The sequence below is a fragment of the Python bivittatus genome, unplaced genomic scaffold (assembly GCF_059951505.1).
Source record: "Python bivittatus isolate LINGU-HERP-01145 unplaced genomic scaffold, Pbiv_v1 ctg000580_np1212, whole genome shotgun sequence".
Classification (NCBI taxonomy): Eukaryota; Metazoa; Chordata; class Lepidosauria; order Squamata; family Pythonidae; genus Python; species Python bivittatus.
Window position 1 is genome coordinate 10,167,832 of NW_028277087.1, and position 25,081 is coordinate 10,192,912.

Sequence of the window (25,081 nt, forward strand, 5' to 3'; positions counted from 1 at the left end):
TGGGCTCCTTGTTGTAGAGCTCGGGACAGCAGGTTCAGGCCCCTGTGTAGGAGTATCCGTGGTCTGACTAGGGCGCCTCAGAGAGAAGGGTGGGCTCGCACACAAGCTGGCACTTTTGGCGTTGCGATGCCTGACGCCAGCACTTCGTTGTTCGCATTCTGGGGCAGCAGCATCAAGGTAAGCGGGGACTCCCCAATGCAAATGTTTCTTGTAACTCTTGGCAAATCTCTCCAGCAAGGGGTGCAGGAAAGGGGTTTTGCCGCTGCAAAGATTTAGTCACAGACACAAAACATGAAATGCACACACATGCATATGCACACCCCTAAATGCATGCTGTTCTGCAGCAGTGGGGATGCATTTTTTTCTCTAATTGTTCAGATATCTCCTCCTTATCTTGGGGGCTCATGGGGGTATCTGCTTTTGATTCATCAGTTGTGCTTTTTTTTTTTAGCCTAGACGAAAATACCTTCTAAGGAACTCACTGAGAAACCATGGCTTACCATCACCCAGACGAAACAATACTTCAGAGTGGGTCTGTCCCCTCCCCCAAATAATATGCCACTTGAGGAAGAGACATTTATAAAAGAAGTTTATTTCAAAGTCGGCAAAAAAAAAATGTAATCAAAGCAATCGTGTGTTTTGAGTTATACAGAACTCTTCTTCAGACCAGCTGAATTTTTTAAAAATTCTGGGAAAGGACAAGGTGCATTAATCCTATAATAGAATATAACTCCACATTGTCTCACAGAAGTATAATTCTTTTTAATTAAGGTGAATCCTATAATAGGATGGAAGGCTTGTTTCAGTATAGATGGAATCTAGCATATCTGACTTGGAACTAGGTCATGTTTGAGAAAAACAGCAAAATATACAACACGAATGCATCTTTGCATTTGTGACCATCTAACCCAATCCTCTGTGGAGCTCCTTGTTTTGTGTATTCTCTTTTCCAGAGATAAAAATGAATTTTTGCATTCATTTGGAAGTAAGATTCCTGAGCTCACCTTTGATTTTTGAAAATTTTCAAATTTTCACTTTTAAAAGTCTAAATTTGAAGGTTCATCTAAGGTTTTGTGCAATCAGAATTCCCTAAGTCATCATTTTTAAATTGTCTTTGGTGTTTCTCCCTCTCCTGGCTATACATATTACCAATAATGTACATAATTTGAAATGCCTACAAAATAACAAGAAGACAGAAATTATGAATGTTTGCAGCTCATCAAAAGACTTTGCTGTGGTTTAGCTTCTCTTCTGCACATTTCAAAATTTGCTTTCTTTTGAGTCATTTTCATGTCCAGGTTCTACAGTACCCCAATGCCTATTATTTAATTGTTTAGAAATCAAGCTGGATGGATATCTTTGTTTGCAATTTGCCAATCCTTTCTCAGATTCTGAATACAGCCAGAAGCCAGCTGAGAAAATTCAGAAATGAGAGGGAAAGTATACTCAGAGACATTCTTCTGCTGTTGAAGTATCTTGTCTGGAATATCTTTCCTTGCCACTGATCTCTTTCTTCAACAATGGCCTTCTGTTCAATGGTATCTTTAAGGCCAGGTGTATGGGATTCAAATTCTCCTGATCCAAATGCAGTGATGGCTCCTTACAGGTTGCTTGATTTCCTTTCTGTCTCTAGTTCAAAAGAATGCTCAATCGAGAACTGACACACCTCTCGGAAACAAGCCGTTCTGGAAACCAGGTATCCGAGTACATCTCCAACACATTCTTGGGTGAGTCATCAGCTTTATGGTCTTCAAATGCAATTCTTGAGGAAATTGTTAAATTGATATGGAAGAGTGGGATAGTCATTTTTCTAAGGGGAGGCAGATGTAAACTGTTAAAGAAATGTTATTCTACAGCAGCCTACATACTGCTCTTTGTGATCCTGGTACATTCCCTAGTAGGCCATACATAAAAAACAGGGCTTAAAGAACATTAGAAATAAAACTGAAAAAATCTAATTCTTTTGCAGTATCTTCAGACTCCAAGTTTCTTGAACAACTGGCATCCTTCTTGTGAGATTATCACTATTCCCTTGTTAAAATACCATAAACAGAAATCTTGGGGAGCCATGCTATAGCAGACCTATCAAGCCTGTCTAGTCAAATATTTTGTTCCTACAGTGACCAACCAAACACCACTGGGAAACCTATAAGGAAGACATAAATGTCATCTCCTTCATGTACAAGCTGAGTTCCTCAGTGTACAAGCTGACAACCAGTGGAATAGGCTGCCACGTGAAGTGATGAGTTCTCCTTCTCTAGAGATCTTCAAACAGAGGCTGAATGGTCATCTTCAGAATGTTCTAGTGGATCCTATACTGAGCAGGAAGTTGGACTAGGTGACTTCTAAGGTCTCTTCCAACTCTATTCTGTATTTCCCCATAATGGATATTCAGAAGTATACTTCATCTGATACTGGTAGTAACATACACCCTCAGTAACTGACAACCTCATTCTTGCCTAATCTCCTTTTTAAACTATCCAAGTCGGCATCCATCACTGTAACTTGTGATAGTGAATACCATAGTTAAACTTTTTGTTTGCTGAAAAGTGCTTCCCGTAATTAGTCCCAAATCTCCCATCATTAAATTGCTCTTCCTGAGAGATCCATTATTCACTGTTGCTGCATTTTGGCTATTTTAAGATTTCTAGCATATATCCTCTATTGTATATCTTTTCTTATCTAAATTCCCCAGATTTTTATATATTTAACTGACAGGGGATTTGCTTCAGCCCCTTAAATATATTGGTTATTCTTTCCTGCACCTTTTCCAGTACTATAACATTATTTTTAAAAGTGTAGTAATTGTATACTAGATTATGAAACTGGTAGCTTTAATTTCAGTTCTTTTCCTAAAGATCCCCAAAATGGAACTGACCTTTTGAATAGGAACTCCATGTTGAGGCGATGTCTTGTTTGAGATAATCACTGCAATCCCAAGATCCTTTTCTTGGATCCCAGACCCCATCAACGAATATAAAAAAATTACACAACACTGGGCAGCAAATGTACATCAGATCTTATCCAGAATAGCACTTACCAAATGTGAAGAGTGTAATGCAAGCATACAGAGAAGAATAGCCAATTATAACATATACTTGACTTTAATTCTCCAAAGTTTATCAGATTCATGAAATGCTATCCTCAGCTTTCAGACAGACAAATAGGCCAAAAGATAGATATATACAGGAATACAGAATAAAAAGCTTAGTTAAAATAGTCTTAGGTCATCAGTATTTCTATGCATGCCCTAATGAAGAAATTGATATCTTACACTCACACACAAGGAGGCAAGTAGACTTTCACTCTAGGGGCAGCACCTGTACTGTGGCATGCTCTCTGCTTGAAATTCACAATATGTCTCCAATTACATTTTTTAGAATCCTGCTGAAGACCTGTCTCTTCACCCTGGTCTTTCGAATATGAAAGTTGATTGAATCATTTCTCTTTTGATTGTTCTCTTTTTTCCTCCCATTTTGTTTTTTATCAGAGCTGGGCATAGCATTCGAAACAGCCATTTCTCCAAGTGTCTCTGTTCAAAGTATTAAGGCAACCATGTCCTTGACAAGAATGGCATGGCTGTTTTGAAATCTTTCCCTGGCGCTCTCTGTATGCACATGCATGCCCAGCTAGTTCACTTCTCTGACAGTCTTTGCACATATATGCACATACAGGCAGAGACAACTGGAACAGGTTTGAAGCAACTGCATGAGCTTTGTGAGGGAAGTGGCTTTTTTAATGCTTCAAAGAGAAGTGCTTCTCTTGGGCTAATGTACTCTTTTTAATCCGTTGCACAAATCTAGTTTCATAGTGATTTAGATATTGTCTTTATTATTGTATTTTAATAATTTTGTTGTAAACCACCTGGAGAAGCAACTGTATGTAAAGCTATATAGAAATATATAAAATAACAAAATGTACATCAAGTGCACTGATAATGCACAAGACTAGTAGGCAACAATATATTTAACCTAGCCTTGATGTGCAAATTGAAACTCACAAAAGGAGAGAAACTTTGGTCTTTATTAAGCTATAAATATCTACAAGTAAATGCATGAATTCTAGTTCAAATTTGCCTCCTTGTTTTTCAAGTACATTCTTCTTAGCTTTGCACAAGGAGACTCCTTTTAAAGATCTTCTGTTAATGAATGGATGTGTAGGTCAGTAACAGAAGACCCTGAATAACTAAAATTTCTGCTGGTTTGAAAGGACATTGACATAATATACTGCTGTTTAAAATACAACACTTCTAAAAAAGGGTCATTAGAATAGGATGACCATATCTAAGCTGAAAACATCTGGACAGCCATGAGACGACTGCAACAAGTTATTTGTATCTCTTGCCTTCTAATGATAATCATGACCATCCAGATGTATGCAGCCCAGATAATGATAGTCTTACAATAAAGGAATTTGTCTGAAAATGAGTACGAACATTGTATGATATTAAAAAGAAAAAAGCTGGATCAACCAAAAAATATTCTAAGCAATTATCTTGGAATTAAATCCTAATCCTGTTGTTCTTATTCAAATCTTATTTCTATTAATGAAGAATATGCTTTGATTATACCACTATTGGTGCTTTTAAATAGTGATTTCTCTTAGCAATTTTAAAAAATTAAAATGTTATAGGAAAGTCACGTAGTACGTAGCCTTGCATTTTACAAAATAGTTTAACAGAAAGTTCTTCCCTTGTTTGTTCTCTCCATGTATGTGTTTTTTTTTTTTTGCTCATGCGTTAAACAAGTTTGAGTGTATACATGTGTGTGTGTGTGAGAGAGAGAAGACAGGTGAGGTGGGGAGACCCTGGCTGGTCTTAGAAACATCACTTTGAGGAAAGGACTGACATTCCACCACGCATTGTCTCTGGTTGCCATGGTGTCTGTAATATTATTAGTTTCTGCTGACGTCAATCCTTCTGTGCCTCAATATTGGGGGAGGGTCTCCCTCTGAACAGCAGGAGACTCGTGCAGGGGTGGGGGCTTTTCATACTCCACTTTTCCAGCATGCTTAACTCTTTGGTTTCAGAAATGTTGTTCCTAGGAAGACAATTGTTAATGCTGGGTAGGGAATTTGCTAGCTCATAACAACTTTGAAATGAGAAGGCTGAGTCCCCAACTCCAACTGGGGAGAAAGAGTGTGTGCTTTTAAAGGGTTTCACAAGATATTGTTTTTTCATCCTTTTCCCTCTCCTCCTCTTACTTCTTGTGTTGAATTTAGATTTTGTAAAGCTTCATGGAGATGGATGGTGCCATATTGCATAATAAGACAATGGGACTATGCTCATCAGATTAATATGAGCAAGGATCTGATTTGGTAACTTTATGTTGATTCTTTGGAGATTTTCAAGATACTGTCATGACACCATTTTTTCATCACAGATAAAGGAAGTTCATAAAGGTCCCGGATCTTATAGTGAACAATCACATCATCTATGCTGCTAGCCTAGGCTCTATATTTTGTTCCCTTCATTGCAGGGAAGCTGTTTCTTTAGGGGAGCTTCTCCATTGTCATTCATTATCTCAGTAGGAATTCCCATAAGCTTCTGCAGAATTCTGGGGATCCTCATAACAGGACTTGTTCCATTGCTATTGTATTTTCTGTCTCCTCCAGACAAGCAGCATGAGGTGGAAATCCCAACCTCTGTTCCCAAAGAAAAAGACAAGGAGAAAAAGAAGCGGCCAATGTCACAGATCAGTGGTGTAAAAAAACTGATGCATGGCTCCAGCTTCAATTGCGCTGCCATCCCTCGTTTTGGAGTAAAAACGGATCAGGAGGGACCATTGGCTAAGGTGAGAAACGCCAAGTGCCAGAGAAGACGGGTTTCTTGTTCAGGGAAGCTGGCATGGTTCACTGTATATTATGGCTGTATATGTGTATTCTGCAATTTTATCCAAATGTACTGTAGAATGTAATGCTCAACATAAAGAAATCCTTCAGCCTGAAGCATTTAAAAGCAAGTTTCTAATCTCCAAACTGCACAGCTTAACTATAGTAAGAGCCTTAACTGAAGGCCTGTTTGGGTGGTGAGGTATATTTTTTCCCAGGTTTACAGATCAGTTTGGAGTCTGCGGGGAGAGAGAGGGGGGATGCAATAGATATTGTTAATTGTGGCTCCACAGTTGTGGGACACCCCTTGGTTGCTTCCTGTTGAGCAGTAAGCAAAAACTCTTTTCCTTGTGGAACATAATTGTGCTGCTTGTTACGTGCATGGAAACCTGCCAGTTTCATGTTGTTTTAATTGCTTAGTGTTTCATTTTTACCTTAGTGTTTTTAAACCTGCTGTAAAACATCTTGGTAATAATTTGATTGATCATTTGATTGGTGGGAGAAAGAAGGGCATCTGGCAGGGGAAACTAAGAGGGGGAAACTAAATGGGGGAAAGGAAGACAAGAATCTTTATGGAAACAGGGAGGGAGGAATCCAGAGGGCGATATTGGAACTCAAATAAAAACTGAGAAGAGGCGAAGGAACTGTGACTGGGTGAGTGATGAAATGGAAAAACAGAGAATGAAAAAAGGAAAAATAAGTGGGGGGAGTGGAAGATGGAGGCATATCTAGAGAGGAAAATTTGAATGATTTGGAAGAAAAAGAAATAAGAAAATACAAGGAATCAGAAAGATACTGAGACAGGAAAAAAAAGACAAGAACCTGGTTATATATATTTTAAAAAATCTAGGAGCCATATATTCCCATTTCAGTCTCCGCAATACCTTTTTGATAAAAGCTATCCCTTTCAGTTGACCACAATATATTGTGAATCAGTTCTACTTAATGATGCAATGTACCACTAGGCTGCTGAACTTCAGTTTGTATGTTTCAGTTTGCATTTTTGGTGTTCTTGCTCCTATTTATTTTAATTGTCTTTCTACTGAAAACTTCAGTAATTTTTTATATGTTGCTTCAGTTATGCTGGGAAAGTCTTCCTATTTGGAAAGACAAGGAGGCAGTTTCCTCCTGCTTTTGCTAGTTTGAAGAGTCCAAGATTACAGTTACCCTTTCTTTCCACTCCCTTTAGGAACTAGAAGATGTGAACAAATGGGGCCTTGATGTATTCAAGATTGCCGAGTATTCTGGCCACCGCCCGCTAACAGTCATCATGTATAGCATCTTCCAGGTGAGCTGACTCTTTTTCACAAAAGTACCAGGTTCACAAAGTTGTTATTGAAATGTCAGAAGCTAAATGGTAGAGGAGAGATATTGCAGACATCATTGAACAGGGCCATTGGCCTGAAAGAAAAGGAGGGAGTCAAAAAGAGTAATGTAATGCAGGTACAACATAGGCAACTAACATTTTAGTCACTAAGAGCCACTTCCACACCCCTTTGAAGCCTTGCACATTTACGTCACTCTGCTTGTTATGCCTACTTTGCAACAACGTCATATTGATCAACTTGGAAGTTGTGAGATATTTTTTCAGGAACAGTGGCTGGAGCAATAGATTTATTCTGCCCCTGGCTACTTCTGAACCCTCCGAAGAAAGGCCTATTTTGGTTCCATGAGTTCCTCCTCCAGCCCTTCTTTTCCCTTTTCCCCTGATGAAGATTTGACTGAGGGGGTCATGGCAGCTTCCTTCTGTATTCTCCACATTGTAGGAAAGGGACTTGCTGAAATCTTTTCACATTCCTGCGGACACCTTCATCACATTCATGATGACCCTGGAAGATCACTATCATGCTGATGTTGCCTACCACAACAACATTCATGCAGCTGATGTTGCCCAATCCACACATGTATTGCTTTCAATGCCAGCTCTGGAGGTGAGTCTACAAAAGGTTTTTGGGGGGAGCTTTGAAATGGGATGCAAAAAGAGAGGGAGATTTCCATATCCTCCTTATTTTGCTGTAATTGTTGGAGCAATTTTTCTAGTCATTGGGGGGACTTTCTGTAGGAAAAGAAAGGGCTGTGCAATTGACTAGTAAGCCCCTACTAAGGAAACCTTTGAGTTCTGTGAGACTCAAAGAAAAAAGCCATGTAATTCTTCCAAGAAAAAATAAATTTCTGGCATGGCAGACCGATATCTCTGTTGTCCTGTAGTTCTTAGAATCATGGAATCATAGGATTGAAAGGGACCTTGGGGGTCTTTAAGTCCAACTCCCTGTTTGAAGTATCTTCCTATGTACACTGATATAGTGTGGAATTCCAGATCTAGTGTTCCATTCATATTTTTATTGGCTTCCTCAATCTTTTCCAATGCTCATTTTGCTCCTTTTTTTCTCCCAGGCTGTTTTCACGGACCTGGAGATTTTGGCTGCCATTTTTGCAGCTGCCATCCATGATGTTGACCATCCTGGTGTTTCTAACCAGTTCCTGATCAATACCAGTGAGTGAACCACCTTTAATACCACAATTTCATTTGTTCTTCGGGATATTGTCTCCAGTCTAATCTAGTTTAGGGCTTATCTACCTCTTAGGGTTGTATCCTACATGTCTGTTTTCCTCCTATCCTTTAATCAGGAGGAAAGTGTGCCTAAACAAAAAAGCATTGCCCCCACAGCCCACCTTTACTGTGACTCAGCAACAAAGCTGGTCAGTTTGCTGCCTGTGCCCAATGTAACATTGTGTAATTTTAGGGTAGTAATTCATGAAAGCCCTGATGTGCTTCCAACTCCCACCTGGCATCATCTACCAGCAAGAAAAGAACTCACTAACTGCTCCCTTGAATATATGGCCGGGCAGGGTTGGAGAGCTCCAGGTGCTCCCTGTCCCTTTACCAGTCAGCTGGAATATTTTATGTAAGGGGGTTTCAAGGTCAATATTCACTTCTTCTTTTACAGCTTGTCCTGTGAGTGTTGATCTTTTGGAAGGGTGAAAGATTGATATTCCCATGGCAAAAACACCCTGGAATATTCCAAACTGTTGCACTGAAGCCCCTCACCAAATACTGATATTTCAGGCTCAATACTTAGTGCTCATCATAGTGAGAAGGCAGACCACTTGGGAATACAGCACCCACTGAGATGGACATTGCTCAGGGTCAGAGACAAGCTGGTCCATGGTGGGGTTAGAATATGTGAAGGGTAAATTGCTGCTGGCTTTCCCTTTCAAAACCATCTTGCCATTAAACTGTCCTATCATCAACAACTTCAGAATTTCTCACACACTAACATATTTAGAAGAGGTAGCTGGTGGACTAGTTAATTTCAGTCCAGGTTGTTTTACCTTAAACCATGAGAAGTAGTCAATTTTAACCAGCCAGAAATCTTGGTCAGCCTGCTGCTTTGAGTCCCTTCACAACTTTGCGAAGAGTCCAGGTGAAGCATCCAAGAGAAAGGAACTAGCTTCAACCTGCCATAGCAATGGGTTGCTTAAAAGATGGAAACTCTGATGTGAGGACATATCCTCAGAAAATTATTAGTGGGGTATCTTCATATCACAGCAAACAGGCTGTGTAGAAAAAAAATATGTTTTTCTCTATTGCTTCATCATGGTGAGATTTATCCCCTTACCAAGCCCACTTATGGAGGGTGAATGCAAATGCCACACAAATAAATCATAATAAAAACCAGTCAAATTGTGGTTAAGATAGGTGCATATATACTGAACTTAAAAAGACTTGGAGGAAAAAACTAAAATATTTGTCTGGTAAGATAAATGCTTATCTTGAGCTCTTCTGGAAATTGAGATCTATCAGTAAGGTAGCATTGCCAGAATATGTCTTCTCTGCTTGGTGCTACCTCCTTACTTCTGATAGCAGGACATCCTCATAAACTACCAATAGTGTGGGGTAAACTTTCAAAGAGAAACCCAGACTGTAGATCTCTTCTTGAAGCAGAGTTTATCTATGGTAAGCGTAGGATATTACTTATAAATTTTGGAGGGGCCACCTTGAGCCTGTTGATTCTTGAAAACAAAGAATGCTGAACAAGTGGTTAATTGCACTGAACCAGTAAAGCACTGACTTTTTATATGCTTAAAAAGTCCTTTCATTACTTATTAATTAGCATGGATACAGAAACTGTCTCCCTCAGGCTGTTCTATGGCTTAACCAAGGCTAAAATTTACTAGCAGGAGTACAAACTCAGGGTTATAACAGAGATCAGTATGTAAGTTTGAGGAAAGTGATAGGTAAGACACACAAGATAAAAGATGGACTGTTTCTGATTCTGAGTATGAATTCTTGTTTAAGAACATAAAAAGGAAATTACTGCATCAAAACAAAGCAAGTAGCTTAGCATTCACCTTTGAAGCTAGGCATATGACTCAAGGGAGTTTGCAATAGGAACAGCAAGATGATGGTGATCCATAGTTGCTTATCCTGCATCAAAGATGTCTTGGTCCTGTTAGATGGCTTCATTTAGCTAGCAGGGCTAATACCCATCTAAGTTTATTTTTAAATCAGATCAAAGCGCCATGTAATTCAGCGTTCTTTGGAAGATACCTAGTAATCAGCAGTCATAAGATAAGCCACAATGATCTAGCATCAGCTGCCTATGGGCTTATCTGAGACCTAACATTTAATCAGAAGGTTAGAATATGATATGTTAAAAAATGAAGTGAGCAAATAAGAAAATATTCAGTACAGGTGCATATAAGCCAAAGGTATTTGGTAGGTTATTTCAAATCCGTATGTGAACTCTTCAGCTTTCTTACTTTACTGCCCTATTTCTTACCAAACTTAGTGACTGCCACAATCCTAAACACTGCCTGCAAGGCTGACCTTTAAACTAATGATGCTCTTTTATTGTCTCTTTCCTTCCATGTTTAATTTTATTTCTAGATTCAGAACTGGCGCTGATGTATAACGATGCATCTGTGTTGGAGAATCATCACTTGGCAGTAGGATTCAAACTCTTACAAGAGGAAAACTGTGATATTTTCCAGAATCTCTCTAAGAAGCAAAGGCAAATGCTCCGGAAGATGGCCATTGACATGGTGAGGAGCTTCTTTGGTCATGTCTATAATTTTGAATGGATCACAAAATTTCAAATGAGATGACAAAGTGCTTATTGAGATGCATGGGACTGATTCTTTTCCCTCTGAGGATGTTGAAAGCTGTTTCAAGGGGATTGTTTAAGAATAGATCAATCCTATAGTTAAATATTACTGGAAGCAGGACAAGATTTTAGTGTTTTAAAAGTTTGGCAGACCTGCTTTGAAAGAAAAGTTCCTTTATCTCTTGGTAAGTTTACAGTTTCTATTGCATCATTTCTTTTTCTTTATAGTAATTTTATTAAAAATTCCAATTAAAAAGATAAAAACTAATACAACCTAAAGAAAACCAAATAAGAAAAAATAGAAAGTGCAGAAAACAAAAAATTGAAAACTAGAAAGAAAAATAAGAATACAGTAAAGACAAAAAAGAAATATATAAAGAAATTACTTCCCCCTTCATTACAACAAATATAAACAATTTTAGTAACTTATCACCTTCTCTTAAAATACAACAAATGATCTCTTCTTCTCATATCCCATCTCTTATCTATAAACAAATCCTTAAAGCCTCATCATTCAGTCCTGATCAGCAAAAGTTCATTAAGGGTTACATCAGGATTTGGATAGCAATATGAAAATCTAGTGATAATTTTTATTCTCAGGACTTTCGAGAATACAATTTACCATTAGCAGGAAATGCTGCATGAAGCCCAAATACAACTAAGGCTGGTAATTAGAGATGTCTGTCAAAAAAGTCAAGATGGTGTCCATGAACATGTGATTGAAGCCCTACCCCATTTCTACATTTGTCATGTAGACTTGCTTCACAAGTTCATTTGTTGTTGTTTAGTCGTTTAGTCGTGTCCGACTCTTCGTGACCCCATGAACCATATTGCGCCAGGCCTTCCTATCCTTCACTGCCTCCCTGAGTTTGCTCAGTTTCATGCTCATTGCTTCAGTGATGCTATCTAACCATCTCATCCTCTGCCGTCCCCTTCTCCTTTTGCCTTCAATCTTTCCCAGCATCAGGGTCTTTTCCAAACAGTCCTCTCTTCGCATTAGGTGACCAAAGTATCTGAGCCTGAGCTTCATTATCAATCCTTCCAATGAGCAATCAGGGTTGATTTCTTTTAAGATTGACTGGTTTGACCTCCTAGCAGTCCAGGGGACCCCCAAAAGACCTGATGTGTGCTTTGATAAATGCCAGACTGGCATTACATTGGAGGCTGCTCACAGAAGCCAGATGTCATGCCACAACATAAACCAAATTGTCATGGCAGGCAGTGCCCACCAACTGGAGAAGAGAGCATGCCAAAAGCAGTCAGATTCTGATTGTGTCAGTACCATGATCACTCGCAAAGTGCTAGAAACTGTATACAGCAAGGCTTGGGTTGGGAGAAGATGATAAACACCCCTGTAACATTGAATTAACTAAATACAAAGTGAGATGGGCTCAGCTATGGGCTGAGATGAACTGAAGATTATGTTGTGAGGGTACTTCCTTAAAGAATGGTTAATGAAGCATCTTCAAGCCACCATTAGGGGGGATGATGGCTGAGTCCTATTAGAAAGGGGAAGGGTTTAAAAGATCTGAATGAAGGTAACAGGATCTTGTGTAGAGCTGATGAATACCTGATGGGAAATGGATGTGTACTTATGATTATGAATTAAAAGGCTAAAATATATGTCAGAAAGTATGAATTGGTGTCATCTAGTGGTGGTGGTGGTTGGATAGGAAAGTAGGAATCCATGTGTTGATGGCAGTTCATGTTACGCTCTTCCAAACAATGATAACATCAGAACCAGAGAGCAGTTTTTGGGGAAAATGTGCAACACTATGAAAGAATGTAATCCAGATGAAAATTATTATATTATCTGACATGAGTGGATGGATGGGAACAAGATGGGAGGGTACAGAAAAAAAGTGATCAGCCATATAGAGACTCAAGAATTAATAGGAACAGTGATTATTTGGTGAACATCTGCTTAGAAAAAGTCCTGTTTGATTTAAATATAAGCATAAGTCTATCCATACATTCATATGGTTAAGGAATGAATATAAATCTAAAAGCATGATTGATTTGATCGTTTACAAGAAAAGATCGAGAGAATTAGTGAAGGATACAAAGATGATGAGAAGTTCTGAATGTGATGCAGACCATTTTGGAGAAAGGTTAAAAGTGGATCTTGGAAAAATATACATGTAAAAAAGAAAAAAAACCCTAAAACTAGAGTGAAAGAATAACTAAAGGAAGAGGATGTCAGAAACTGTATAAAATAGGATTAAAAGATAGATTACACAGAAAGGAAAGTGTATGTAAGGAAAGAGGATGTGGAAGATGCTTGGAACAGAGTGAAAAGAATTGTATTACAAAGTGCCACAGAAGTGTGTGCAGTTACACTAATTGGAAGTATAAAAAAGAAGTTTAGTGAAATAATCAAGTGAAAGAGGCTGTGAGTGAGAAAAAATGCATATCAGAGGATGACTGCTGCAAAAAATGAGCATGAGAAAAAGATACATAATATGTCTAGACAGAAAAAGATAGCTTACATAGTATAGTTCAAGAGAACAAGGAATTGTTAAGATTAAAAGAGGCAGAGAAAATGCAGAGTGATTTTAATGGTAATAAAAGTTGTATTGGAAGTAGAAGAGAGCTAAACAAGGAACCTCCAGCAGAGTAAAAGGAATTAAATATAAAAGTAATGAAATTTGGAAAGAGCCTGAAGGGAACATTGGAATTTCAAAGATGCAACAAGAGCAGTACATAGGTAGTCCTCGTTTAACGACAGTATTTGGGACTGAAATTTCCATCGCTAAGCAATGCCATCGTAAAGCATGATGTCACATGACCACATCACTTAGTAATGGAAATTCCAGGAATCCCTGTTGCTGTCACAAGAAGGTAAGTCAGTGGGGAAGCTGGCAGGAAGTCAAAAGTCCCAGGCGGCTTGCAAGCAGGCTGGTGGGTGAGTGCTATGGAGTGTGGCACTGCAGCACCCCATCCCCCGCCCGGCCACACTCCATAGCACTCACCCACCAGCCTGCTTGCGAGCTGCCTGGGACTTGTGACTTCCTGCCAGCTTTCCCACTGACTTACCTTCTTGCGGTGCTGTGGTGCAAGCACAGCTGGCCAGGTGGGTGTGTGCTATGGAATGCAGGTGGGGGGATGTTGTGAGCAGGTGCATACTACAGAGTACAAGATCCCTGGGATCTCCGTAGCAGGCTCCTCAGGGGAAAAAGCGGCAGGAGCAACTTACCAGAATGACTTAGGACTTCCTGCCAACCCCACTGACTTTGCTTGTGGAAAGCTGGCAGGGAAGGTCGTAAATGGTGATCATATGACCATAGGACATTGCAACCATCATAAGTACAAGCTGGTTGCCAAATGCCGGAATCGCAATCCCATAACTACAGGGATGCTGCGACCGCTGGAACTTTGAGGACTGGTCCTAAGTACCACTCGTTCAGCACCATCCTGAATGAGTGGCCATTGACCCAGGACTACCTGTATGGTGAAAGTAAAGCATATATGAGAATACATGACTCAACACTGAGTAGAGAGTTAGATTAGGATGTGTGCTGTTCCCTTGATTATGTAATGTATTTTAAGGTAGCCCTCACTTAACAATCGTTCATTTAACGATGGTTCGAAGTTACAATGGCCTCAGAAAGGGTGCTTTATGGCCTGTAAAGCACTTCCAGCCATCGTAAAACATTGCACTCCTCCCCCCCCCCATGGTCACGTGGCTGCATTTTGGGCATTTTGGGCACTTGGTAACCAGCTTGCATTTACAACTCATTGCCAAGCATCTCACAATCATATGATCATCATTTGCAATCTTCTCTGCCAGCTTCCCCAGAAAGTCAATGGGGAAGCCAACAGGGAAGGTTGCAAGTGGAGGGGATGGAGGGGAGCTGAAATCCTTCTGTGGGCTGCAGGAACAGAGTTGAAATCTTCAGATTTGAGGTCCATTCCTGCAGCCTGATGAAGGATTTCCCCTCCATGCATGGAGGGAAGGGAAAACACTTTGGTGGGCTGCAGGAAGGTTTGAGAGCGAAAGGGCTGCCTGCCAGGAGGATTTCAGCTCTGCACAGAGCTGAAATCCTTCAGCAGGCAGCCTTTTTGCTCCATCTACTTAACGACCCAGGAGATTGCTTAACAACCTCAGCTGGGAGTGCCTGGATTGCGGTCATTGAGCAAAGCAGTCATGTGGGCGTCTCACTTAACTATCGCTTCGCTCAACTATCACGATTCCAGGCTCAATTGTGGTCATTAAGTGAGAACTACCTATATTGATAACTGTTAAAGAATGCTAATGGGTGATGCTAGAGCAATGTTGTTTGTGGGTGTGAATATACATATACTTCTATATGAGGATGATGCTATGTTGTTGCTAAGAACCTGAATGATTTGCAGTGAATGGTAGAGAGACTGTATGATGCAACAAGGAATATGGATCTGAAAATTAATGTATCAAAGAACAGGGTAGTTGTCTTTGACAGGGAATATGGAGTAAATATTGTTAATTATACCTAAATGGTGAAAAATTAAAACAAATATATATGAATCTATGTCTTGATTAAATGTTTATTAAATATGGGGAAATGGATGGAGAACTTATAAGGCATGCAAATGAAGAACATGAAAAAGAGCAGTGAAAAGTTTAAAGAACAGAGTGCAGTGTATGAAGCAGTGGATGGATGTGGTGGAAGCAAGGAAGATTTGCAGAGTTTCTGGTGGGGAAAAATGGCAGACTGACACTCTCCAAAGTGCGGAGAGTCATCGCAGCTGAGAATGCAGACTGGGAGGCAATTTCTGGCCAGCACAATCTTCTTGGATCAAAAAAAGACCAAAAGATAAACCATGTGTTCTCTGGACAGTGGTTCCTTCTGAGTTAATTACAGAAATTGAAAAGTTTTTGCAGCTGGCTTGTGGATTCAGCTGCCAGGAGACCTGGAATTCTATCTATGCTCGTAACTGCAGTGGAGCCATATGGACATTACAGTCTTGCTTCTCCCCACTTCTTAATCACCTTGGAAAGTAATTAATTACAGATGAAGAGAGATTTCCTCTGCAGTGAAGATAAGATTCCTTGCAGTGGGTTAACTCTTTTCAAGATTACAAAAAAAGCCCAAGAGAGACTTTGATTTAAAGATTCAAGAACTATTTGCAAAAAGCTCAATTAAGAGAAGATATAAGAAAGTTTTTAAAATGGATAAGAGAACAGTCTTTTTTTCCTTCCTATTTTTCTAATTGCTAGCTATCCTTAAAGAGTCTGTGTGATTGATGGAATCTGCATAACAAAAGATAAGGCACAGACAGACTGATGTTTCATTGCCATGGAGATGTGACCCTTGTTGTGGAGGTCACTGAGAGCTACTAAAGTGAAAGTGTTTGAAACAAGAAGTTAACAAGGAAATAAATGGCAGAGGCTTGTCTTTTTATTCTGCTGTCTTGGGACTTTTTTGCTTTTGGATTAAAAATGACTACTAGAAAGATGGCAAGAGAGGACAGAAGAGGCTCACTAGAGCAACCTACAGAAAAAATAATTACACAAGATATACTTCAGAAATTTTTTGAGCAAATGGGAAATAAACTGGATACTTTTGAAAAAAGAATGGATGAAAGATTTGTAAAGCTAAGAGAGGAGATGAGAGAAGATGTTAAAAAGCTGGAAAATTCTATAAAACAAGTATCTGGAGAGATAAAGCAAATTAATGATATAGTGGAAATTTTGGCGAGTAAGTCAGAAGTTCAAGACAGAGAATTGGAAAGAGAATTGGGTAACCTGGCTTTACTGGAATTGAGAGAGAAAAATTCTGTTTGAGATTTAGAGCTGTTCCAGAGATTCCAGAAGAAAATATTAAGAGAGCGGCTTATTAATGTTTTGGAAAATTTGTTGGATCTAGAAGAAGATATGGAAGCAGAAATCGATAAGATTTATAGAATAAATTCCAGATTTGCCAGGATGAGGAATGTCCCTAGAGATATTTTGGTGCACTTTGTCAGAAAGAAGATAAGGGATCAGGTCCTGCAGCAACATTTTAATACAAGACTGAAAATGGATAATACAGACATAATTGTTTTGAAAGAGATTCCTATTAGAATTTTACATAAGAGAAAAGAATATTCATTCTTGGCTGAAAAATTAAAACAGAAAAAGATCTCATTTCAATGGGATAAACTGGAAGATGTGATTTTTACTTATAAACAGCAAAGATTTAGACTGAATTCTGTTCAGAAGGTAAGAGATTTTTTAGAAAAATGTAAAGGAGAATTGGAGGAGAGGGAAATGGAGATTTTGGAGAGACCTACACAACCATCACAACAGATGCAGCAGGAACCAAAAGATGATAACTGAATTAGGTGCTACAGACATGGACTTTTCCAAATTTTTGGCCTGAATATGGATTTCAAATATTTCACATGGAATATAAATGGAGCAAATGCTCCACAGAAGAGGCAAAAATATTTCATTATTTGGAAAAATCAAAGCAAGATATTATTTGCCTGCAAGAGACTCATATCAGGAAAAAATATATAAAATATTTGACCTATAAAACTTTGAGTCAAGAATTTATCTCAGCAGATATTAAGAAGAGAAATGGAGTTGTTTTGTATATGAATCCTCAACTAAACCCAGAACTTGTATTACAAGATTTGAAATTATACTTTGCTGCCAGTTGTTTAGTTTGGATGAAAGAGTGGGTGTTGTTAAAAAATAGAAGGCTATTGAAGTTAGAAGGACATGATTTGGATGGCATGGATACCTATGGTATGACAAAGCTAAGGTTAATGTAGATTTCAAAAATAATTATGTCAGGCAGGCCATCCTTAGAGTATGGAATAAATATAAATTTAGGTTTTGCCCAAAAACACCTTTGTGGCTTTTAGCACAAGAAGCATTTTATAGACAAGAAATGATAAGTAAACATAAATGGTTAACTTATCATGATGTACTACAATTCTTTCAAGGGGATTGTAAAATGAAATCAAGAGAAGATTTGACAACAGAAGGATATACTTGTCAATGGTTTTCTTATGTACAATTATTAGAAAAGTTTAAAGTAGATAAAAGATTTTATGGTTTTAAACAAAGTAAGACTAAGTTTGAAATAAAATTATGTACTAATGATGAAAATGTTATTGCTAAAATGTATAAACTTTTGCTGAAATATGAGACAGAGGAAGAATAAGTGAAAGAATGTATGATAAAATGGGCTAAAATGTTTGGCTATAATATACAAATGGATGAATGGGAAAATATGTGGTTGAAAGGACTGAAATTTACATTATGCTCCAGCCTTAAAGAGAATTTTTATAAAATGATGTATTGTTGGTATTTGTCACCAGAGAAATTGTCGAGAATATATAAAGGTATTTCGAATCTTGCTGGAAATGTGAATAACATGAAGGGACATTTTATCATGTTTGGTAGACCTGTAAAAAAGTAAAAAAAAAATTGATATAAATACATGCCTTAATTCAGAAGATTTTAAAGGTTAAAGTACAGCTGAAACAAGAGACTCTTCTTTTGGGACTAATGGACAGACAACTAGAAAAAAGTCATGGAACTTTTATATTCATGCATACCCACCTTAGCTGTCATATATAACTTTTTTTATATATGACAACTGCAATGAGACTATTATATGCTCAAAAGTGGAAAGGCTCGGCACTACCCACAATGGAGGAATGGTTGGTGAAGATGATGGAACTTGCAGAAATGGCTAAATTAACATCCTTAATTAGAGAAAAGACAATAGCTACATTTATGGCTGACTGGAAATCCCTTACAGGCTTTTTGCATGAAAGAGAAAAAATACACTTATGACTTGTGGTTTTGATGATTAGAAGAAAAAAAAAAGGATAATAGAAAAAAGTAAGCTTTTTTGTTATCATTATATGAGATAATTTTGTAATTATGCATATATTTGCTGCAGAGAAAATTGGAAGCTTCTTTTTTCTATTTTTTATTCTTTCTCACTGCACTTTTTCTTTTTCCTTCCTGACTTTTTTTCTTTGTTCTCTCTATTTTGTATTAGTTGGTGTTAGTTTTTATGTTCTCTTTAAAATTGTTAATAAAATTTATTTTAAAAAAAGGAAGATTTGCAAGAACAGAAAAGTATGGAGAGATTTCTAGTATTCTAGTATTCTAGTATAGTAATCGTGTAAAGTTTTAGCAAGGTTTCCCTTTCTTTTTCTCATCTCATGCCTTTAATTTCTTTGGCTTCCTCCTATTTCTTATTACTTTTCTTTACTCTGTGTAACATTGCTTTGCTAAGGTGGGTATGCATGAATGCATGTACGTATGCCTGCAGACATATCAAAGCCTTTTTTTCTGAAAATACTATGTGCAACTTTATCTGAACTTTGTTTGGAAATTGGTACTTTGTTTCTTACATGTGTGTTGTCTCTTCTTTCTAGTATTCTTGAGAGAGAGACAAACAGAGAAATAATTTTTTGTGGTGGGGGGTTTATAAACAGGTCCTGGCAACAGATATGTCAAAACATATGAATCTTCTGGCTGATCTGAAGACAATGGTAGAGACCAAGAAAGTCACCAGCTTGGGGGTCCTGCTTTTGGATAACTACTCAGACCGCATTCAGGTGAGGCACTGAGGAGCAGGGATAAAATGGAGAAGAGCAAATTTCAAACAGAAGTTGAGTTCCAAACTCAATTCACAGTTAAACAAAGTTAGAGCTGAGCTCAAGATTTTGCTGTTAATTATTAAAACCATGGATATCAATTATATTTGTATTGGGGTCCTCTTGTTCAGCTGATTATTGCTATTAAGCTCAAAGGTATTATTAGATAGTGTAAGGAAGATGTGAATCAATTTAAGATATATTCTTTACAGATTTGTCTGAGTTTGGTGCTAAGAAAAGCAATAGAAAAGAGGAGAGGCAGAGAAAGAAATGAATGAGATGTATAAATAAACTTAATTATTAAATATTATTAATAAAATAGAAGAATTGAAGTACTGTAACTTATTAGTTGTGAAGATAAGACCTCCAATGATATTTCTTCTTTGGTACGTTGATTACAGATGTAGTTCTAGTGTAAATGTCATGTAATTGTTCTCCTCCACAGGTCTTGCAGAATATTGTACACTGTGCAGATCTCAGCAACCCTACAAAGCCACTAGAGCTCTATCGCCAATGGACAGACCGAATCATGATAGAATTCTTCCACCAAGGAGATCGAGAGCGGGAGAAGGGCATGGAGATTAGCCCAATGTGTGACAAACACAATGCCTCCATAGAAAAATCTCAGGTGACTCTGCTAGTAAACTCCAAGCATATAGATGGCACAGGGATGAAAGTCCTTTAAATGTGGGTGGGGCCCTTGAAAAAAAACCTACTCAGAATTTTTATACTAAAGTGAAATAAAATACAAAGCCAAGCACAAATGAATTTAAATGCTTTGGGGAACAGCATAGCCAACAATAATTTTAAACACATCTTGAATGAAAGGGAGAGGGCATAGGTACCCACAGTCAGGGGCATTTTGAGTCAGGGATATTTTGCCTATACACCTATGTTTTTTGCAAGTGCAGAACTGGGACTGGAGGGGGAATTAGATACAGACTTATAAAATGTAGGGCAACAAAATGTCTGCCCTAGCATATATGACATTCTGTGTTGTTTTTCTTCTGCCAGGTGGGATTCATTGATTATATTGCCCATCCACTTTGGGAAACCTGGGCTGATTTAGTTCATCCTGATGCCCAGGAAATCCTGGATACTTTAGAAGACAACCGGGAATGGTATCAGAGCATGATTCCACATAGTCCTTCACCTCCCCCAGATGCATCAGGCTTAGAGAAAAATGGAGGAGTCCCAGAAAAATTCAAGTTTCAGCTTACTTTGGAGGAGGAAGATGGAGAAGAGTCAGATATTGAACAAGAGGTTGAGAGCCCTCTGGAAGAGGATAATAGTGAATCCAAAACCCTGGGGACAACTGATGATTCAGAATCTGCAAATGAGCCATTGCCTTCTCCAACAGACAAATTGGGCAGCCCCCATAGAAATGCCCTGATCAAACAAAAGGGAGCATTGGACTTTGACAACCAAAGAACACTTTCACAGACTGATAGTGGTTCCATAGCAGATCCAGTTGAGTTGGCAAGGAGAGACAGCCTGACTGATGCACAATCATGTCTTGACATGGAAGGAAATATCACCTTTTTGCCTCTTGGGACGTAGTGAGGGGAAGGCCCTATGATCATTACATTCTGGCAGGGCCAGAAGGGGACCACAAATAGGCCACCCCAAATGTCTTGCTGCCAGCAACCTATGATTTCACTCCCCATTGTAAGGGAGTGCTACTATTAACTTTTTCTTCCCCAAAGAAATCTGTAGCTTGAACCACATTATTTGCCCAGGTGGCGAAGTATCAGAGATCGGACTATGCCTGTCATGTCTTCCTTCCAGTGTTGCTACTCAGCATCTGAGTTGTACCTGGCAAATGGAAAAATTCTTTCTGCTGGACTTGTCAACATCATGAATTTCTAGTTTGGTTTCAACTTGGAATTAGTCTGCACCTTGCTTTAAGAAAGCCCAGGGGAAAAATACAGCTCTCAGTTCAGTGTAAGAACAAATGTTTTGCATGCAGATGGACACAGGTTCAGTCTCTGACATCTTTAGTCTTGTTTTTACAAGTTATTGGGTACCTGGGCTGGGGAAAAGTTTTTTTTTCTGACTGTGATCATGGAGAGCTTTTTCAAGTTAGAGCAGACAGTACTGGACTAGTTGGACAAATGGTCAGAATTTTGTAGTCCTACATTTTCCGAGCATGTAAATTTTATTTGAGGAAAGGTTCTGTATGATCCTGAGTAGATGCTGAAAATCAGAATAACATAGTGGGCTTGATGGACCAATGATTTGACTCGGCAAAAAAGGAATCTTAAAATGACACACTACTGAAGAAAGGGAAATTGTGCAGATAAAAGTATTATGTTTGCTTTTCTCAAGTGTAACAAAACCAGCATCCTGGGAAATTTCACACAAAGTATCCAACCTAGGAGACAGTCTCTGTAAATTACAAATAGCTCTAATGTGATAGAATGCTATCAAGAGATAAGAAATTCATCCTGTTGGATGCATTTGGCTACCAGATTCCTGATACTCAACAAGGCCTTCCTTCAAATTGCATGTTGCCTCATTCTGGTAGCTGCATTGAAAATAGCCTCCTTTATGTTACTCTCCTAGATACCTTTTCTCCGACATGAAAATATTTATAGGAAGTTATAACCACATTTCTCCAATATTCAGAAGCTCTATTTGAAACAGAAATACAGATTTGGTTTTATTTTTCCAGTAAGGAGAAAAAACTCTTGTTTTAAATTATGTTTATTTTGTGACATGTATTTCTCCACAGGAGCAGGTGGGAAAGATTAAATTCTTCATTGTTTTTAAAAAGTGAGGAAGTATTTTTGATGCAGAAAAGGGCAGTTAATATTTTTTTAAAAATTCAATTAATCTTCCCAGCAATCTCTAATATAAATTGGCTATAGTAACTGGCAGAACTGCTTTACAAGGTTAATTGGAAATTTTGATAATTTTCAAATTACTGGTGGGAAAAAACTGAACATGATATTTTGGCTCTTCTGACATTTTTATAACTTTGTCTTTTGCCTGTGAAATCAATGCCCCTCTTTGTTAGGCTTCTTTGCCAGAAGGAATGGGAGAAGCTATCCCAAGTGATATGTGCATATTAGACTACACATAAAAGTTTTGTGTGATATATACACTATTTATTTTGGCTTTTTTGATCATTAACATTTTCTTCCTCAAAAGGCCCTTTTTTTTAAAAAAAGGCATTTTAACTTTGTTTTCTAAATACAAAAATAGAATAGTTTTGTTTTAGCAAGCTGGTTTTCTGATATCAGGAATTTATGTGGATCAGACTTCTCCTGTGAAAATTTTCAGGTTTTACACTTTTCCTTTCTGTTTTCAATATTAAAAAAAATCTATTATTTTGCTCCATCTGGGTTATCTGGATCTCCACTCCATGTATCTTATTGTTCACAAAGGAGGCTTGTTACAAACAGAATTTGCTGCTAAAAAATGGCATTTCTCATGGCAGTAATTTCAATCAAGATCCATTCAGTCCCTCTTATTCCACATCCCTATGCTTTAAAGGGTCTATCCTATCCCAGATACTAACTAGATAGTATTCTATCCATTGATTTTCTTTTTCCCCTAGAAGACTTAATCTGCTGACGAAGTGATGCATCTTATGCTTTTACTGCTCTGGGAAATAATGCAAAAGGGAGACAGAGTTGGTTGAAACTGGGGAATCATTAGCCAATGCAAGTAGCAGATAAAAGTTGTGAATGGAAGACTGAGATTTAAAGGTTGGTTTGTAAAATTTTGGCAAGGCCAGCTTATGATCTGAGGAACTTAAATGGCTGACAGAATATAAGACTAGGGTTGTATCTCCATCTATTTAAATATTAGAAATCCAGGGAGAGTGCAAATGAGGATGATTCTATGCACCAAAATGAAATTGTCTCTCATCATTATCTTTCCATATACCTCTTATGAGAGGGGGTTATGCATTACTACTGGGAAGGCTGCCACTTTTAATTTATTTTTGGCAAATATTTTTCGTTCTTTAAAAAAAAAAAAACTTTTGTAGCTTTATGCTTAATAATATTTTGATGTGTAATAACCTCACAAATGGTTGGTTCAGGCAAATTTTATTGATAGCAATTGGTTTAACTGTGATTTGCACTCAAAAATGCTGCATTATGTGTGTGCAAATGTATATTTATGTATATGTTGGATGTTTGTTTGTATACCCATACGCATATATTTCACAATGCACTTTAAGTTTGCTGAGCTGCCACTGGGGCCTGGCCCTGCAGATTGAGTTACTATTTCTTTGTGAAATAAGTATTGTCATAACCATAGAGAACGTATCAGCACTTTTATCTGATTGTCTGATTTTCCTTGCAACATTAAGTATTTTCTGGCAACATCTTTTTCCTTACAATGTATTTCAGTGTTAAAATGATGGTTTTTGGCTTTTTAATTTGTGCTATAAATCTCCAGAACTTGAAAAACGAATCCCAGTCCCAAAGAGATCACAATAACACGGCATCTGTTATTAGGAATGATGACTATAGGAGAGAAGAGATACTGCCAACAAGCTGGGGAATGATTGAATACAGAAGTAGACTGTGGAAAATGGGGGATGGAAATGTAAAGGGAGTTAATCCAGAATAGAAAGGTAAATCTGAGGGGAGAAATTAGAACAAAGAGAAAGAGAGAGAGATTATATGGTGATGCTTGATCAAAGTTTAGGTATAAAATGCAGCAAGGTAGGATGAAAAGAGTCAGGGCATTCACCCAACTGATTCAGGAAAATTAGGATCAACTGTTATAACTGCAAAGGACTTAATATACTCCTCATCCCAAACAACACTTTCTAATATCATAAGGACATTATTTTGAAAGGGTAGAGGATCAACTGGGATAGCATGTGAAATTTTCAAGGTGCAAATGAGCGGAGCTCTGGAAAAACAATAATGTCTGCTTATTTCCCACAAGCTAGGTCCTTTTTTCCTTCCAGCAAATCTATCACTGACAAGCCTAACTCCCAAATAATGTAAATATTTAATCCCAAAGCATAAAGCTTATCTCTCATCTGTCCTTGCCTGTCTCTTGTATGTCCCTCAGTACTCTTGATTTATACATACACATCTGCCTAGTTTCACAAAATACTCTTGCCTTCTTGGGGACTTATTATGACAGTGATCCACCAACTACATTTCCCTCCAGCTTCCATTTGTTCCTTTCACAGATGTCATGGTGGAATTATAAGGGAGCACTGTATAATCAAATGGCCAAGCAAGACTCAAATCAAAACTGGAAGATATTGGAAATAAGATTTAGCAAAGCCCACAGTACATAAACACCCCATGGGCTTAGATGGGGATCATACACATGCCTTCATTTAGACCCATGGATGTAATCAAAACTATACAAAACATGATTTTTTGCCATATTTTTCCTTAAGCGGTGAAGGTGCTTAGGTGAAGAAAAAGGAAAGAATGTGAAAGGTCAATATAGGGAGAGTAATAGCAATGGATTTACAAGTGACTTTAGCAATGATTCAATTTTGGAACACATCTGAGATTGCAGAATATCTTTCAGGGTGTAACATTTGAGGTGGATCTCTTCCTTGTTTCCTG

General features: G+C 38.1%; 1 protein-coding gene across 3 annotated transcripts in view; it reads left to right on the forward strand.

Moving 5' to 3' along the window:
* The window catches only part of PDE4C (phosphodiesterase 4C), a 45,658-nt gene extending 21,012 nt beyond the window's left edge, over positions 1-24,646 (forward strand). For all 3 annotated transcript variants that reach the window (XM_088149557.1, XM_025169341.2, XM_025169342.2), the window contains 9 exons: positions 1,634-1,727; positions 5,614-5,792; positions 7,019-7,117; positions 7,596-7,760; positions 8,224-8,323; positions 10,721-10,875; positions 19,365-19,487; positions 19,972-20,154; positions 20,541-24,646. In XM_088149557.1, the coding sequence (XP_088005683.1) occupies positions 1,634-1,727; positions 5,614-5,792; positions 7,019-7,117; positions 7,596-7,760; positions 8,224-8,323; positions 10,721-10,875; positions 19,365-19,487; positions 19,972-20,154; positions 20,541-21,086 (1,644 nt within the window). In that variant the 3' untranslated portion in view covers positions 21,087-24,646. The remainder of the gene's footprint in view (positions 1-1,633; positions 1,728-5,613; positions 5,793-7,018; positions 7,118-7,595; positions 7,761-8,223; positions 8,324-10,720; positions 10,876-19,364; positions 19,488-19,971; positions 20,155-20,540) is intronic.
* Positions 24,647-25,081: the final 435 nt, after the last annotated feature.